At 51.3% G+C, this 16,452-nt stretch overlaps 6 protein-coding genes across 6 annotated transcripts; all 6 read left to right on the top strand.

Moving 5' to 3' along the window:
* Positions 1 to 346: 346 nt before the first annotated feature.
* Positions 347 to 2,059, top strand: ARB_02148 (feruloyl esterase, putative; the record flags this gene model as incomplete). Its single annotated transcript, XM_003011548.1, has 2 exons — positions 347 to 897; positions 1,018 to 2,059. The coding sequence occupies 2 exons, from the start codon at positions 347 to 349 to the stop codon at positions 2,057 to 2,059; spliced, it is 1,593 nt and encodes a 530-aa protein (XP_003011594.1).
* Positions 2,060 to 3,016: 957 nt separating this feature from the next.
* On the top strand, positions 3,017 to 3,946 carry ARB_02147 (uncharacterized protein; the record flags this gene model as incomplete). The annotated part of the gene is made up of 1 exon (XM_003011547.1): positions 3,017 to 3,946. One exon carries the CDS (start codon positions 3,017 to 3,019, stop codon positions 3,944 to 3,946), a length of 930 nt encoding a protein of 309 aa, XP_003011593.1.
* A 627-nt stretch (positions 3,947 to 4,573) lies between these two features.
* On the top strand, positions 4,574 to 7,477 carry ARB_02146 (uncharacterized protein; the record flags this gene model as incomplete). Its single annotated transcript, XM_003011546.1, has 5 exons — positions 4,574 to 5,053; positions 5,103 to 5,252; positions 5,373 to 5,587; positions 5,645 to 5,855; positions 5,912 to 7,477. 5 exons carry the CDS (start codon positions 4,574 to 4,576, stop codon positions 7,475 to 7,477), a joined length of 2,622 nt encoding a protein of 873 aa, XP_003011592.1.
* Positions 7,478 to 7,966: 489 nt separating this feature from the next.
* On the top strand, positions 7,967 to 10,935 carry ARB_02145 (uncharacterized protein; the record flags this gene model as incomplete). The annotated part of the gene is made up of 6 exons (XM_003011545.1): positions 7,967 to 8,283; positions 8,383 to 8,682; positions 8,738 to 9,314; positions 9,373 to 10,234; positions 10,313 to 10,644; positions 10,843 to 10,935. 6 exons carry the CDS (start codon positions 7,967 to 7,969, stop codon positions 10,933 to 10,935), a joined length of 2,481 nt encoding a protein of 826 aa, XP_003011591.1.
* A 559-nt stretch (positions 10,936 to 11,494) lies between these two features.
* On the top strand, positions 11,495 to 14,541 carry ARB_02144 (uncharacterized protein; the record flags this gene model as incomplete). Its single annotated transcript, XM_003011544.1, has 6 exons — positions 11,495 to 11,534; positions 11,657 to 11,715; positions 11,815 to 12,621; positions 12,701 to 13,329; positions 13,398 to 13,614; positions 13,669 to 14,541. 6 exons carry the CDS (start codon positions 11,495 to 11,497, stop codon positions 14,539 to 14,541), a joined length of 2,625 nt encoding a protein of 874 aa, XP_003011590.1.
* Positions 14,542 to 15,580: 1,039 nt separating this feature from the next.
* ARB_02143 (uncharacterized protein) lies at positions 15,581 to 16,390 on the top strand (the record flags this gene model as incomplete). The annotated part of the gene is made up of 1 exon (XM_003011543.1): positions 15,581 to 16,390. One exon carries the CDS (start codon positions 15,581 to 15,583, stop codon positions 16,388 to 16,390), a length of 810 nt encoding a protein of 269 aa, XP_003011589.1.
* Between the last annotated feature and the right edge of the window lie 62 nt (positions 16,391 to 16,452).

Below are 16,452 nucleotides of genomic sequence, written 5' to 3'. Positions count from 1 at the left end.
AAGGAAATAGCAGGTTAACTATTAGGTGGTTATTTAATTGATGAGTTATGACTATTTATTTAATGGTTACTTTGCACAGATTAACTTAGTTAACTAGCTAGCTATAGGTAGAAGCTATTTCTAACAGCCTACCAAAACCACTTACACCCAACATTTATGTAACTAATCAACACGCATCCTTGTCAGCTCATGTCCAAAGATCCATGAATCCCATAATTTCTTTTTCCCTAGCCCCAATTCCACCTTGATCCCCAAACTCGCTTCTCATCCGTTATGGAGACGTTGGGTGTTGGGTTATGTCGCATATGCCCCTAGCCCCCGGCTTCAAGACACCCACCCTCCAACCATGGCTCTCTCTATATTGACAAAACTTCTCTTGTTACTACCACTAGTGCATCTAGTGACCCCGTTGCCGTTGGAAAGAAGATGCAGCGCAGAAACCCTCCAATTCCCAGATGCCGAAACAATATCCTACATTCCAGCGGGGACAAACCTGAGCCTTCCATTCAATGACCCTTCATGCAACAGGCCGAACCAGGTAGTTCCTGTAGATATATGTCGAGTGACGCTGTACACTGCCACGTCTTGTAGGTCCGGTGTTTATTATGAAGTTTGGCTGCCTTTGGAATGGAAGGGAAGAAGATTTCTAGGTACGGGAAATGGTGGAATTGACGGATGTGAGTTTACTTCAATATGGGGATATTTCATCCAGGGCAAGTATATGCCAAGGGGTTTTACGGCCATTCTAACGACATATCTAGGCATCAAGTATGAGGACCTTGCGTATGGGGTGAAGAATGGGTTTGCTGTAGTCGGTTCGAATAATGGACACAATGGTACTACTGCCGTGACGATGTATCATAACTATGATGTTCAAATCGACTTCTCATGGAGAGCGTACGTGGCCGCCTTCCCATATCTTTCATCATACCTTTCTAACACTATAACTTGAAGCCTGCATACGAGCGTAGCCATTGGAAAAGAGGTTGTGGCGCAATACTACAATAGACCACACAGAAAGTCATACTATATAGGCTGTTCTCTCGGTGGGCGGCAAGGGTTTCAATCAGCAGTGAAGTTCCCTGAAGACTTCGATGGCATTGTTGCCGGAGCTCCAGGTTTAGACTTCAACAACCTGGTTTCGTGGAGAGCTGGCTTCTTCCCGCTGACTGGCAGTGTAGAGTCACCGGATTTCATCACCGCAAAAGCTTGGAAAACATTTATCCACAGGGAGGTACTGCGACAATGTGATGGTATTGACGGGGTGATGGACGGGATCATCGAAGACCCATCACTCTGCCACTTTAATGCTGATGCACTCCTATGCAAATCAGGAGAAGAAACAGATTGCTTAAGCCAAGTCCAAGTTGATATTGTGCGGAAGATATTTTCTCCACTCATGGGCGAGGATGGCGGATTGATATATCCAGCCATGCAGCCGGGCAGCGAAGAGTTAGCCACCACAAAGCTGTACGCGGGGAAACCATTCAGCTATTCCGATGAATGGTTCAAATATGTCATTTACAACCCGTCATGGAACGCATCGACGTTCACTATACATGATGCCGCGGTTGCAGAAGCCCGAAACCCTGGAGGTATTAAAACATGGCCGACATTCTATGACCTAGCCGAGTACAGAGAGCGGAACGGCAAGATTATTGTGTACCATGGTGGACAGGATAATCAGATAACCAGCTTCAACACCGAACGATACTATAATTACCTCTTGCAGTCTGACGGTGCTGGCAGTGCTAGGCACCTCGATCGTTTTCTCCGCATCTTTCGCATATCGGGCATGTTTCATTGCAGTGGAGGACCGGGCGCATGGGTTCTAGGTCAGGGGGGCGGAGCTACTTCAGAAGGCATCGAATTCAAAGGGGAGACCAATGTCCTCGCTGCTCTTGTTGATTGGGTTGAAAAGGATGTTGCACCGGATACTATTGAGGGTGTCAAATTTGTGGACGACGAGATCACATCTGGCGTTTCACTATGCCGAAGGCACTGCAGGTTGGTATTCTCTCATCTTCTTCCATTAAGGGTATATACTGATAGGTGGTGATGATAGGTATCCACGCCGAAATGTGTATATGGGGGGAGACAGTTCGGATCCTAACAGCTGGGTATGTCAGTAGCTTGCTATCAAAGCATACAGGTGACAGCCCCTCCGGTCTAGCTGTGATATTATCCTTGTCTAAGTGTCATAAGGCTTTTCTATTTCCTCGGTATTTCGTTTAGTAGCACGGAGTTGTTGTGTAGACTCAAGGTTATGGGCTTTCTATGGGTCGAGCCAGGCTGTGAATTATGCAACGAGAGAATACGGACCGTTTAAGCAACGTTTCCATCTGATAAGGCATAATCCTCGGCATCACAACCACTAGAATCCCCCTTTATGCATCCATCGTGTTGTATAAACCTCCTCGTCGACCTCAAACTGCAGTTGATATGCTTAGTCAGTAAAGCTAAGCCTCACCTCAGCCTCAAAACTCAAAACGACACGAACAAGGATGTTTTTTCTGGCGTTGTTTAGATCTTGTTGACAGCGTCAGGAGTGTCAGAGAGACACCAGAAACACAGCGGCAGGATGGCAAGGATGGCGAGATATGATGAGCACGGCCAGGACCCGGGCCGCAGACACGTTTTCTGTACGGGGGAGCAGGGTTGCCGTGCATGAGCTAATCACAGCCGATAATAACTACACTTCACGGTCAGGGAGAAGAAGGTGGATGACCAGCATAGCCCTTCATCCACTACGGCAACGATGTCTGCCTCTGAATTCAAATTGAGATGCTGTTTGGCAGAGTGGATAATGGATCAGGATCTGCCTTATTCGGGCAATTCCCGGTGAATGGCGATAGTCACTCCGGTTCTTTCACCGGGAGGGCTATTTAACCGCCGAGCAGCCGCTCCTTTGCTGACTGCTTAACCATCCATTCGACACTCCCAGAACTTTGAAGTCTGTGAAAGACGTCTAGAGGATCTCCATCCGTTATCAGAAACCACGATATTGCCATAAAAGATGCCGTTGTTCGGATCATCGTCGAGTTCAAAGTCACCTCTAAAATTCCTGAGCCGGAATAGACAGAGCTCGCCTGCTCAGAAGTCAACATATAGCAATAACATATCTACAGGAAGCAGTCATCTAGATGCTCCACCAGCGTACACACCCGTCTCAACCACCTCGACGACGGCTCCAAGTTTCCCAGCTGCATCAAGAAGTGAGGGTGGCTCTCTGGCCGCGAGTCCAGACCGGCCAGACTCGTTTCTCGCCCAATTCGATACCGTCTTCCTCATTGACGACAGCGGTAGCATGCGAGGGGCCAGTTGGAAAGCTACCGAAAACGCGTTGGCCAAGGTCGCCCCCATCTGCACCGCTCAGGACAAGGATGGGGTAGAGATATACTTCCTCAACCACCGCTCAGACTCCTCGAATGGAGCATACTCCAACATCCGGGACACAGGACATGTGCGCGAAGTGTTTACGGCCGTGAGCCCTTGCGGCGGGACTCCAACGGGGACCAGGCTAAATCATATCCTGAAACCGTACTTGAAGGGGTTTGAAGAAGCTTCGAAGAGCATGAGCCCCGATGAACGAGACAATGCGGTGCGGCCGCTTAACATCATTGTTATCACGGACGGGGTGCCAACGGACGATGTTGAGAGTGTTATCATCCAGGCAGCGAAGAAACTGGATAAACTCAACGCCGTGCCATGGCAGATAGGCATCCAGTTCTTCCAAGTTGGAAATGACCCCGAGGCTGCGGCGGATCTCAAAGAGTTGGACGACGCCCTAGCTGGCCATAACAACATCCGTGACATGGTCGACACTGTTCCCTGGGATGGCACACAGGCTGGCGGCGGGCTCGATGCGGACGGGGTCTTGAAGGTGGTCCTCGGTGCCGTGCACAAGAAATATGATCGAAAGAACGCTACTGGCGGACGGCAGTAGTCTTTTCTCCTTTTCCTCCTGTCTCTCCTTTCTCCTTGGCCCCTTGAGCGGCCATTCTTCTCCCCTCTCCCTCTCTCCCCTCTCTTTGGGTATTTTCTTCCGCTCCGCTGAGTCCGTTACACTGCCACGTTAGCCGTGGTATTTCTCATCTTGCACGGGAACTGCCCGAACCGGCCTATCTTCCTGTACAGCTAAATTAACATACCTGAGCCTAACAAGTAGAGAAATTAAACACCATATCCGAAACACTCTGGTCTCTTAATTTTTGAGCTGCAGGGTGGCATTATCAGGATCTCTTAAGGGCAAGGGGTGGCCCCATCCAACACTTCGCGCCGGCGGTTAACTAGATAACTGGCATCTTTCATCACAAACACAAGAGATTACCAGCGAGACATTTGGCGTAACCTAACATCTGGCCCCAGACCAGCCATAAACAGGTTCGACTGTTGCACGAGGAACGGTCCAACGGCCGCATGTCAAGATGGCAGACATCAGACATGCCAGCCAGAGTGACGGCCATCCCAGCAACTAGCTAGCTAGTGACGTCTCAACTGTCGACTAACAACAACAACATCTGCAAAGGACCAACAACGACGCCGGCGCTTAACAGTTTCAAAACAACAGAAGATGAGACAGTCAACATGCATGAAGACGAACCGTCTCTTGCCCTGCAGCGAGCGCCAGAAGGGCCCCAGAGGCGTCCCTGACATCCAATCAAGCCGCGGCCGCCATCAACGCCTCCTTGTACGACGGCGAGCTGAGCGGAAGACGAACGAAGGCGTGAAGAACTGCTGTCCTGCCCCCGTATCGACGATCGCTCACCTACTGGCTGACCCAGATCCGCAGGCCATCATCATCGTCAGTGGCTACCTTGCAAAGTCAAGAACTGCTAGTCCAGTGGAAATCCTCGTCTTCTCGCCTATGGCTGGCCGGCTGAGCAAGCCGAGCTGCGTACTCCTATTGGGACAGAAAAAACTCCGTAGCGACAGTCAGCGAATATCCACAGCCAATTTCGCGGCAGACAGACTGGGGATCCCGATGAAGCTTGCTCAGTGGCTCGGTCTCTCCCTCATCCTGGCAAGGGGATTTTCCTGGCAAGCCGTCCCTGTCTGTTCCTTGCAATTCCTTGCTGTCCCTTGCTGGGCCCCATGCTCAGCGTCCAAAAATAAGAAAGGCGGAGCCAGCGCCAGTGCCAGAGAGCCCTGACAGCGTTCGCAAGTCGCGGCATCTTCCAGAGCTTCTTCTTCTTCTTGTCCATCTTGAAACGAGAGTGCTGCCAAAGGGGACTGGTTTCAGGTCCTTTGAGGTCAAATAAATATAGCATCATCTTGCATTGAAAAAAACAAAAAGCTGATGCAGCAGGGCAAGGAAACACTCTACATAAGGGCATCGATATTGCATACGATGAAGAGCTCGCAGACAACAGAGCAGTGAAGCTCTTCTCTCGAAGCTGCTGTGTTTTTCTTTACTCCCGTCAGTTCATTCATTGCATCTATATCTCCCTGGCTGGTTCCAGTTCATACATTTCTTCCTGTTCCTTTTGTTCTTTTCATATCTTCATTTCTTCATATACGTTCTACTGGTTGTCAATCGCATCAAGATGGCTACTTCGGCTACCACGACGTTAATGACATTCCTTGTGTAAGTGACAGTCCTTCATATTTGCTATAATGGATAGACGCTGACGGATACTTGCAGACGGACTCCTCCTTCAGCCCGGTCCGTCCGCCTGTTTGGCTCATGGGACAACTTTGCAAAGGGCTACCCCATGGAAAAGGACTCGCGTACCGGCAGAGGCCATTGGAGAGGATGCCACACCTTCACCAACATTATCTGCGATGGCCACGGGAATCCGATCTATCCGGGTCGAGATGGTGGCCTGAAGATGGGCGGGACTTACTGGTACTACGTATGTATCCCATTGCACTGATAGATCTATATATATATATTGACTAGTCCCAATAGTATGTCCTTGACGGTGACTTGGATTTTTATAATGAGTCTGAAGCCTGGACGACATCGTGCCCTTTGCTACCTGGACAGCCGCTCAACGTGCTTAATGTCCCTATATACCTACCTCCATCAGTCATTTCACATGGCCGGAACGGGAGTGCAAGCTCCCAGCTGTCGGTTCCGCAGACCATGAATCCTGATGACAAGTATGTCAACCCAAGGCCACCACCGCGCCCTCAACTGCCCCGGCTGGTCACTTCTCCTGCTGCCCTGGCACCGCAGGAGGCTCGTGGGTCTCTCGCGTCTCCTGGACCTCAAACGCATGGCAGGAGCTTCTCCCAGCCCCGAGCCGCTAGTCGCAAGTTCAAGGTTGGCGGCAAACTATCCCTAGACCTGAAACTCCCCATGAGCAGCCTTGCTCCTAAATCATCTGGACTTCGTACTGCATTCTTCAACCGTGTGTCTCCTCGCTCAGCCACTTACGAGACCTCGGAGAAGAACACGAAAGTGCCAGAGATATCCTTGACCAGAGACACTCCCGTGCTTGAGCAGAGTCATCAAACCCCAACGAAGAATTATCATCTGCGTCCAGAATACCCGGGCACTTCCTCATCCTTAGCTTCTCCGTGTGGTTCGCCTGCAGACCTCGTCATTGACGACAGGTTTCCCGAACAGGAGAATACGAACTACCACCCGAATATAAAGACTAATTGCCATACCTTGGACCCATTATACCAAACAGGCCAACCCCAAGCCCGCTCCAGGTCCCGAAGCCCTGCCCAAACACCGTTGAGGAATTCTGTCAATTACGATTCCAGTCCAAGCCAGAACACCACGGCTGCTAACACTGCCACCACATATCCTTCAACAGTGGAAGTACCGTGCAAGCTCGACGCCCATGAACCTCTATCTCCCATCGACCTCTACACCAAGCGTCTTCCCACACTTCCCAACAGTCCCTCTTCCGTCTTGGATGAAACATTCAACTCCACATGGACATCCACACCTTCATACCAACCCCTCGACCTCAACCATTTACAAAGCCACTTCTCCAAGTCCACCGTCGACTCCTCCTCTCCGAGCTTGACCCCCTCCCCTCATGAATCCCCTCTACTTCCATGTGGAAGCCGTTTCTCCGACTGCAGCACCGACACCGAAATAATTTCCCCATGCTCCATGACATCATCGTCCACCTTGAACAACGATGGCAACTCTCCTGCAAACTACAGTTTCTCGGCAAGTACCTCGCTAGAAAGTAACTTGTCTGATATCTGTCAAGACTCTACGCACAACAACTATCTGGACGCTTTTGGCCTGTCTAACCTGCATATCGGTCAAGACGAGACCAAGGATGCAGAACCTGCCTTCTCATGGATGACATCTGATCCCTTCAGCGACGAGAAGATCAGTCTTTGTGGGAAAACCGATGCATCCTCAGCTACCATCACCGCCAAAACACATGGCTACAGCTCTAACAGTGACCAGGCTGAAGCTACCATCAACAGTATGATGCAGGAGCTGATTGAGGATATGGGGTATCTCGGCGATATGATTGATGCGTATCCCGAGCAGATCTAAAATCTTTTGCTCTTCTTCTTAGCGTGCCTTTTTCCTTTGTTTCTATGCATATCTGCCTCGCTTTCGGTTGTTTTATCGAGCAGAATCGGCGTTTTCGAGTGTTGCTAAAATTTGACCTGTATTGTAACTAGCCAGGGTCCGGTCTAAAAGCAGAGCATTCAGTAGATACATTAAGCGAATTACAAAAATATTCATTCTAGAAAAGGTTTGCTGAATAGTAACTGTCGAGTTGTTTTAGTAAATGTCAACCTCGTTGTAGTTGGATGTTCGAGCAGCAAGTTGTAACTACATCATTTTCGTGGTGAGCGAACCTCAGATAAACAAAACCTCAAACCAGCACGATCAATAACAACGGCCAACCCCATGCATAAAAGAGCAAGATACACTCGCTACATTAATTGAGCGCAGACCAAAGCGCAAATATACCCCCAGAATCATCGGACACGCGAAATCAGCTGTCCAGCGTGAGATAGTGTAGCGCCGCCCGCGATGGCTTCACCAGCGAGCCCATCAGCCATCGCGGCCGAAGAAGAAGAAGAAGAGCCTGTAACGCTCAACTCGGTGGCTGAAAAGGACTTGACTGCAAGATGCAAGCCGCGGACCATCGCATACTGTCCTAACATGGACCTGGTTGCAGTCGTTACAGAGGACGAGCAGGTGAACGTGTACAGGCTGAACGGCCAGCGGGTGTTTGGCGGGGCCTACGGGCTGGGAGAGGAAGACGACGAGAAGGGCGTCGTGAGAGCCGTAGGGCTAAGGTGGAAGGAGAATGGTATTTATATTCACATCCTACTACTGGTTTATCTGTCTGTTCTGAGTGCTTTAGTGGCTAACTGACTTGCTGCAGGACGGGTGTTGGCCGTTGCTTGCTCGGATGACAGGATACGCCTGTTGAGCTCCTACAGTGGGAAGATGGTGCATATCCTGACCGCAGAGCCTGCACAAGCGCCGTTCTCATCGCCGCAACGGCCAAGCGGGAGTATTTCGTGCATTGGATGGGGTGTCAGCTTTGCAGAGACGGACAGCCTGTTGAAGAACCTGAAGGATCCAGAGGGCAAGCTGAGTCTAGATGACCTGTTGATGTCCGACACGAAGCTGTCTGCTCATCTGGGGTTTCTCAAGGCGGATCTACCGCGTGAACTAGCCCTGCTAGACATTGAGGGTTCGCTGCCGAAGCTGAGTACGCTGCCGTCTACGGGTGATGAGTACGTTGGTCCGTTTTCCCCTAGCTGATAGTATCCATGCTAATGGTATATCTAGTGACGATGTCTTTAGTAGCAGGGTGTCTCTTGACTCTATATTCCATTCTCCGGTGAAAAACCCAGGAGACTCGGTGGACGTGCTGCTTGCCGGGCTTGATGACGGCTCAATCCATATGAGGATCTTCGAGAGCTTTGAGATCGGTTCTATCGATGTGTCTAGCTCCCTGGATGGGTCAGATAGTGATGCCAGCGAAAGTGGAGGGTATAAAACTCTGCTCCATGCATCCCATCCGATGAGCACGACGCATGCACTTCTCTTTCAGAGCGAGGCCGGAATGAAACTGTTAAATCTAGACCTACGGTTCATCACCAAGGCAGGCAGGTATCTGCCCCTGCTTGCATCGAAGGTCACACAGCTGCAGAATCTACTCCGGTATATCAAGCAAGTTCAAGCACAGATGCACCTGGAGTGGAAAAATGCACGAGAACTGCCTATTCGATACCTGAGGAATATCAATGAAGAGCTGAAGGAACAGTGCCACTGCGATTTTGTCACGGCTACCTATCACTTAATAGTTACAGGCGATTGCTATGCCCCCTTGAAGGAATTTCTCGCTACCACCATCAGCGACAGAGTATGTTGGCCAGCTGTTTCTTCCCTTTTGATAACTTGATGCTAAACAATGTAACTAGGGACAAAAACGATGGGAGAAGACGGTAGCTGGTGGCTATGAAGCCCTCCGCCGACTTGCCTATGAATGTCTGATGCCGGCTCTGGAACGCTGCGGCGTGCTACTGAGCCGACTGATAGGGCTATCAAAGTACCACCGCATCAGCCCGATTCTAGGCCTGGAGATGACCTATCTCAAGGCATGCGTTGCAACTCTGGACTGCCTTACCTTGCTAGCTCACAAGGTCGTGCTTCACAGCAGCACAGAGCTCAAGGAGTTCCATGCCTTCTCCCACTGGATGCAGCATGAGATCAAGCTCCAGTCAACAGATCCAACATCATCGACGATAGATGAACTGGTAGAGGCGGCAGACGAGATTGATTATGGTACAACGCTGGGATATGTCAAGGGCGCACTCACCAACAGTGCTTTGCAAGGGTTCTTGCAAGTACCACAGCCACCACCACCAGGGGCACCAGGGGCAGATCCAGAAGACAGGAAACGATGGGATGTTGATATTCAGGACGACGGCACATTTTACGAAGAATACAAGAAGGTAGTATCGCAGCATGAGTCGCAGCGGTCGGTTGAAGGACTATCGATACCGATGCTGGGTGACCTGACTGCCAGGCTTTCGGCGCAGTGTGATCGGGTATTCAAGCAGATAGCAGAGACACAGCGAAGAGGAACGCTATTCCGGTCTACTCTCAAGCTGAACGATGACTGTGACGCTACCGTCCTCGACATGGCCATGAATTTTGAGGTGAGTGTGCGTCGTCTTATCTTCCGGGTGAAGCTGGCTGACGGCGTTTCTCAGGAGTACGAAGGTGAAAGCCTGCCCTCAATATATGCTGCATCCCGATCTCGCACCACCACACATAAATGTATGTCAGGCCTGTAGATGTTTACCATTAACCTCCCTCCGTATATCAGCCAGTAGATGCTAACTGGCTGACTGGTAGTCTACATCTACCGGCACATCCTCAGCGTTGTCAACGGGGTGAGCTCGACCAAGGCCAGCCTCCAGGCCACCGTCGAGCTCGGCTCGGGCAGCATCCAGGACCTCAAGTTCGTTGAAGACGGCACTCTGATGCTCCTCTGGAAGTCCAAAGGCATGTTTCTTCCTGTTTTCTTTCTTCTCTTTCTTCTCTTTGCATGCTTCTCCGGTCTAACAACCCCCCTAGTATCACACCTGGTCAGCATTCCCTACCTCCCCAGCAAGCACGACAAGGTTGAGATCGACTTCACCGCCGCCGAGCCAGCTGGGAGCCTCCATCTGGCCCTGGACCACCTGGTTTGCCACAGCTTCGCACCGTCATCCAGCAGCGACCGGGAGCCCGTCCACCTCGAGGTCAACGGGCGGCGCGGACGGCGAGTTGTCTGCGTCCTGTACGCCGACGGACGGCGCTACTCTGTCCTAGACCTCGACAGCGCCCTGGACTAGTTAGGCCTGGCTCGCCTGCTGCCTGTCCGTAACTAACTAGTTAACTAGTTCATAGCTGCTGGTATTAAGAATAATAACTACAACGGCCTCCCTGCGTCTGCCGCAGCTCAAAAACAGAGACACGGAGAAGCATCCAGATAAAACACCGCCTCTCCTGCGCTTCCAGCTGTAGATAACCAGCGAATAGCCAGCAGTTATTGAATGTCTAGACAGGCCCTTTAGTGGTCTCGTAGGTAGTTGGTTGTCTGTCTGTCTTAAAGCCCACTTCTTCGCTCGCACCTAAAATAATAATTTTTTTTTTTTTTTATTTATTGTTGTCAACAACAACAACATCCTCAACTTCTTCACTTCTTCACATTCTCCTTCTTCCCTTCGCTTCCTCAGTCAATATTCAGCTTCTTCTTCTTCTTCTCCCCCGTCCTCGCTCGCTGCTCCGACCGGACGCCCAATTACCTACTGCTCGCCGGCTTCGTCTGTCGGTCGGTCTTCTTATCCTCGCCCTTTTGTCCGTCTCCAGCGAGATAGATAGCCAAACGCGCAGGGGAGGGGGGCAAAAACTCCTCCTTTTTACGAGCTCTCGATCCCGCTGCGTCTGCTGCACCTTTTTCTTCGGTCTCTGTTTATTATTCTCGCTCTCTCTAGGATCTCGACGTCTGCCGTCTAGTGCCCGCTGCGAAAGGTCCAGCCGTGCTCTTCCATCATGGACGTCAATCAGGTGTTGGCCAGCACCCTCTCTGCCGGTACGTAGGAAGACGGAGGAATACTTCACAAAAAAAAAGAGACACAAGCAGACGAAGAGACAGAGGAGAAGAGAGAGAGAAAGACGTGAGATCTGTGCTAACATGCTGCTCGTGCTCTACAGATGCCGCTACTCGCCAGAATGCGGAACAGCAGCTACTTCATGCCGCAGAGGTCGACTTTGTGCGTATCCCACACTACCACTACTACCACCACCACCGCCCCTTATAGGGCTCTCTACTCTACGCTGTGCTGGGCTGCAAGACTGACAGAGACTGACAGGCGGGATACTTGACGACCCTGGCCGGCGAGCTAGCGAACGAAAATGCTGCCTCGTCGATCCGAACGGCCGCTGGTCTGGCGCTCAAGAACGCCTTTTCCTTCCGAGATATCGCCCGCCTGCGAGAGGTCCAGGGCCGGTGGGTGCACGGCGTCGACCAGCAGGTCAAGAAGAATGTCAAGGAGCTCGCTCTCAAGACGCTGGGCGCATCCGACGCCCGCGCGGGCCAGTCGGCCGGCCAGTTCATAGCCTCCATCGCGGCCATAGAGCTGCCCCGCAATGAGTGGCAGGATCTCATGAACCTGCTCGTCCAGAACATCAGCACCGGCTCAGACCACCTCAAACAGGCCTCGCTGACCACGATCGGTTTCATCTGCGAGTCCGAGGAGCCCGACCTTCGCGAGAGCCTGAGCGCCCATTCCAACGCTATTCTCACGGCCGTCGTGCAGGGAGCGCGGCGGGAAGAACAGAACCCAGATGTGCGCAATGCTGCCATCTCCGCGCTCAGCGATGCCATCGAGTTCGTGCGCTCCAACTTCGAGAACGAGGGCGAGCGGAACTACATTATGCAGGTTGTCTGCGAGGCCACACAGGCGGAGGACACGCGGATACAAGCTGGCGCCTTTGGTTGCCTGAACAGAATCATGGGCATTTACTACGATAAGATGCGTTTCTACATGGAAAAGGCGCTGTTTGGATTAACGATTATGGGTATGAAGAGCGAGGAGGAAGACGTGGCCAAGCTTGCTATCGAGTTCTGGTGCACCGTCTGTGAAGAAGAGCTTTCCATCGATGATGATAACAACCAGGTACCGTTCTCCTCCTTTCTCATACTCATATTCTACTGCAGCTAGAGAGCTAACACATAACGTCTTTCTCAATGTCTAGGCACAAGCTGAAGGGTCGACGGAGATCCGACCGTTCTTTAGCTTTGCCCGCATCGCCTGCAGAGAGGTCGTCCCCGTCCTCCTGCAGCTAATGACCACTCAGGACGAAGATGCCAGTGACGATGATTACGACGTTTCCCGCGCTGCCTACCAGGCCCTGCAGCTCTATGCTCAGACCGTACAGGCTGAGCTTGTCGGCCCCGTCCTCGAGTTCGTCGAGCAGAACCTGCGTAGCGAAGACTGGCACCACCGTGACGCTGCCGTCTCGGCTTTTGGCGCCATCATGGACGGCCCAGAGCACGAAACTCTCGTGCCCCTTGTCCGCCAGGCCCTGCCCGTCATGATCACAATGATGGAAGACAAGGTCGTGCATGTCAGAGATTCTACTGCCTATGCCTTGGGCCGTATCTGCGACTACTGCTCTGGCGCCATCGAGGTCAACGTACACCTTCACCCGCTGATTTCGTGCCTTTTCAACGGCCTCGCGAGCAGTCCCAAGATCGCCGGGTCTTGCTGCTGGGCCCTCATGAACCTTGCAGATCGGTTCGCCGGCGACGCTGGGGCTCAAACCAACCCTCTCAGCAAGCACTTCCAAGACAGCGTCACCTCGCTCTTGTCTGTCACTGAAAGGTATTTCAAAAATCCTCTCAAAGCAAACATAAAATAATAATATCTTCCGTACTAATGAATACCTGTAGAACCGATGCTGATAACCAACTACGAACTGCTGCATACGAGGTCCTGAACTCCTTTGTGACCAACGCCGCTAATGACTCTCTGCCAATCATCGCCAACCTGTCAGATGTCATCCTGCAGAGACTAGAGCAGACCGTGCCAATGCAGCAGCAGGTCGTTAGCGTAGAGGACCGTATCACTCTAGAAGAGCTCCAGACCAGCTTGACCAGCGTTCTCCTGGTACGTACCTATCCAGTACTCATCGTAACTCTTTTTAACTAACTGCTATGACAGGCTATTGTCCAACGATTGGAGGCTGAAATCAAGCCACAAGCCGACCGCATCATGACTGTGCTTCTTCAGGTGTTGACCACAATCCCACCAAAGTCCAGTGTGCCCGACACCGTGTTTGCAACCGTTGGCTCACTCGCCAGCTCACTAGAGGCGGACTTCCTTAAATACATGGAGCCATTCAGTCCGTTCTTGTACAACGCCCTTGCCAACCAGGAAGAACCCGGTCTCTGTGCCATGGCTATCGGCCTGGTCAGCGACATCACTCGCTCTTTGGGAGAAAAAGTGCAGCCGTTCTGCGACGCATTCATGAACCACCTGCTCAACAATCTCCGCAGCAACAACCTGTCCAACCAGCTCAAGCCCGCCATCCTGGAAACATTCGGCGACATTGCCCAGGCCATTGGCTCGCACTTTGAAACCTACCTGTCCGTAGTCGCACAGGTCCTTCAACAGGCCTCTGCCGTTACTGCCAGCAATGACGTCTCCTACGACATGATCGACTACATCGTTTCCCTCCGCGAGGGTATCATGGACGCCTGGGGTGGTATCTTGCTCGCCTACAAGGGTGCTCCCAACGTAAATATCCTCCAGCCATACGTCGAGTCGATCTTCCAGCTCTTGCACCTGGTGGCACAGGAACCATCTCGTAGCGAGGGCCTCCTACGCGCCAGCATGGGAGTGATCGGTGACTTGGCCGAAGCCTTCCCCAACGGAGAATATGCATCCTTCTTCCGCAACGACTTCGTCTCTGCCCTCATAAGGGAGGCTCGAACCAGCCGTGAATACGGCCCACAGACCATCGAGACTGCTCGCTGGGCTAGAGGACAAGTCAAGCGCCAGATTGGCCTTGCTACTGCTGCTTCAATGTCTTAAGGGACCTTTTTTTTTTTTTCACTTCATGCATGTCTACATGAGAAAAACTGAACCTGCCGCTATTGATGCTTTCGTTGTTAAAAAAAAAAAACGTTGCAAGGCAGTACAGACACTCACAGAGACGGCTATCCAGGAAACCTGCACCAAACAGCGTATCCTACGGCATGCCGCCCGATTCTGCCTCGCTCCTACAGTGTTGATGTTGCTTCCCCCCAACCACTATCATCGAATCGAATCGCATCACATTCGCGTCGTCCCCCAGTCCCCCCTCCGTTACCTGTCTGCCCACCACCTTCCCCTACCCTAACCCCCCTCCCCGCCTTCATCACTATGCCTCGAATCTAGTTATCTGAAAAGGTTTCCGTCCCCCTACCTTGTCCTCCGCCCCTCCACCCCCCCTGGTAAAAGAAGTCATGTATGCCCCCAAAATCATGTATCCATCTTATTCTAAAAATTAGACCCGCTATATTGTAGAGAAAGGGTTTGATTTGGAAATAGCATTTGTCCCTTTCCTTTCCCTTCCTTTCACCATTTCCTATCCCTTCACTCATCCCTCCTTTTTCGTTTATTTCTTATATCTATCGATTTGCACCAGCGAGCATGGGTCAGAGAAGTGACATGAATGTTTTTCCTACTTATTTATGTACCGTTTCAGGGGAGTGTATGGAGAAAAAGAAAGAGATGACCGTTCCTGTTCCTGTTTCCCCTTCTAATGTGTTCCCTACCAACACCCCCGTTAGCCCCTATTTGACCGACTAGACATTTATGCCCCATTCCCTTGACCCCCCCATCTTTCATCTTTCGCCCACTATTTATCCAATTCATCTATCGGTTCCTATGTCATACATGTCCCGTCCACCGCCCACCCGCATCTAACTTAACGTCTTAATCATCCGTCAGTAATAGTTAGCTCTTGACCTGCAGGCTAGTTTAAGTAGACTCGCTACTAACCAGGATGAGGCCGTTCGTAACCATAACGCCAACATATCAAACTACATGTACCAATAATAATTAGCATCAGCAATCCGAATAGCAGAAGATGTCTCCACGAATACAAGTGATCTCAGACCTCCATCTAGAAGTCAACAATGAATACACATCCTTCATTATACCCCCCGCAGCCCCCTTCCTCGTCCTCGCCGGCGATATCGGCCAGCTAATAGACTACGACGAGTATCTGCACTTCCTCAACACTCAATGCGCCCAGTTCAAACACGTCTACCTGGTACTTGGAAATCATGAATTCTACGGCCTCTCACGACAAGAAGGGCTCAAGCTGGCTGCACGTCTTGAACAAGAGACACAACCCCACGGCAAACTAAGCATACTCAACCGTCACCGCGCCGAACTGCCTGGCTTTCCCAACATCGTACTATTAGGCTGTACACTACACTCCAGAATACCATCTGAGTCCGTCGATGCAGTGTTGAGCCGCGTCAGGGACTTCCAGCGTATACTCGACTGGTCTATAGCGGATCACAACGCAGAGCACACGCAAGATACGGAATGGCTAGCGTACCAAATCAGGACTATCAAAGCTGAGACGGAGAATGCTACTATCATCGTCATCACGCATCATGCCCCTTGTGTTCAGGAGAGTAGCAGGCCCGAGCAAGTGGACAATCCATGGACATGCGCATTTGCAACGGAGTTGCTTGATGGTACTACCGTATTTTCTCAGGTCCAGCACTGGATATTTGGGCATACGCATTACACTACCAGCTTCATCAAGGAGGGAGTCAGACTTGTAAGCAACCAGCGAGGATATCATGCTCGTGACACTGTAGAAAAGGGGGCTTCCATCTCTTCCCATGAGTTCGATATCAACAAGACCATACCACTAGATTAGTTGTCTTTTCCCTCTTTCCTCTCTCTCTTCTTTTCTACTCTTTGTCATCTTTTATCATCCCT

Source organism: Trichophyton benhamiae, assembly GCF_000151125.1.
Source record: "Trichophyton benhamiae CBS 112371 chromosome Unknown Abenha-G-c-31b08.f1, whole genome shotgun sequence".
NCBI classification, from domain to species: Eukaryota; Fungi; Ascomycota; class Eurotiomycetes; order Onygenales; family Arthrodermataceae; genus Trichophyton; species Trichophyton benhamiae.
Note: the sequence above shows the minus strand (reverse complement) of the source record. Positions and strands in the feature narration are given on the sequence as shown.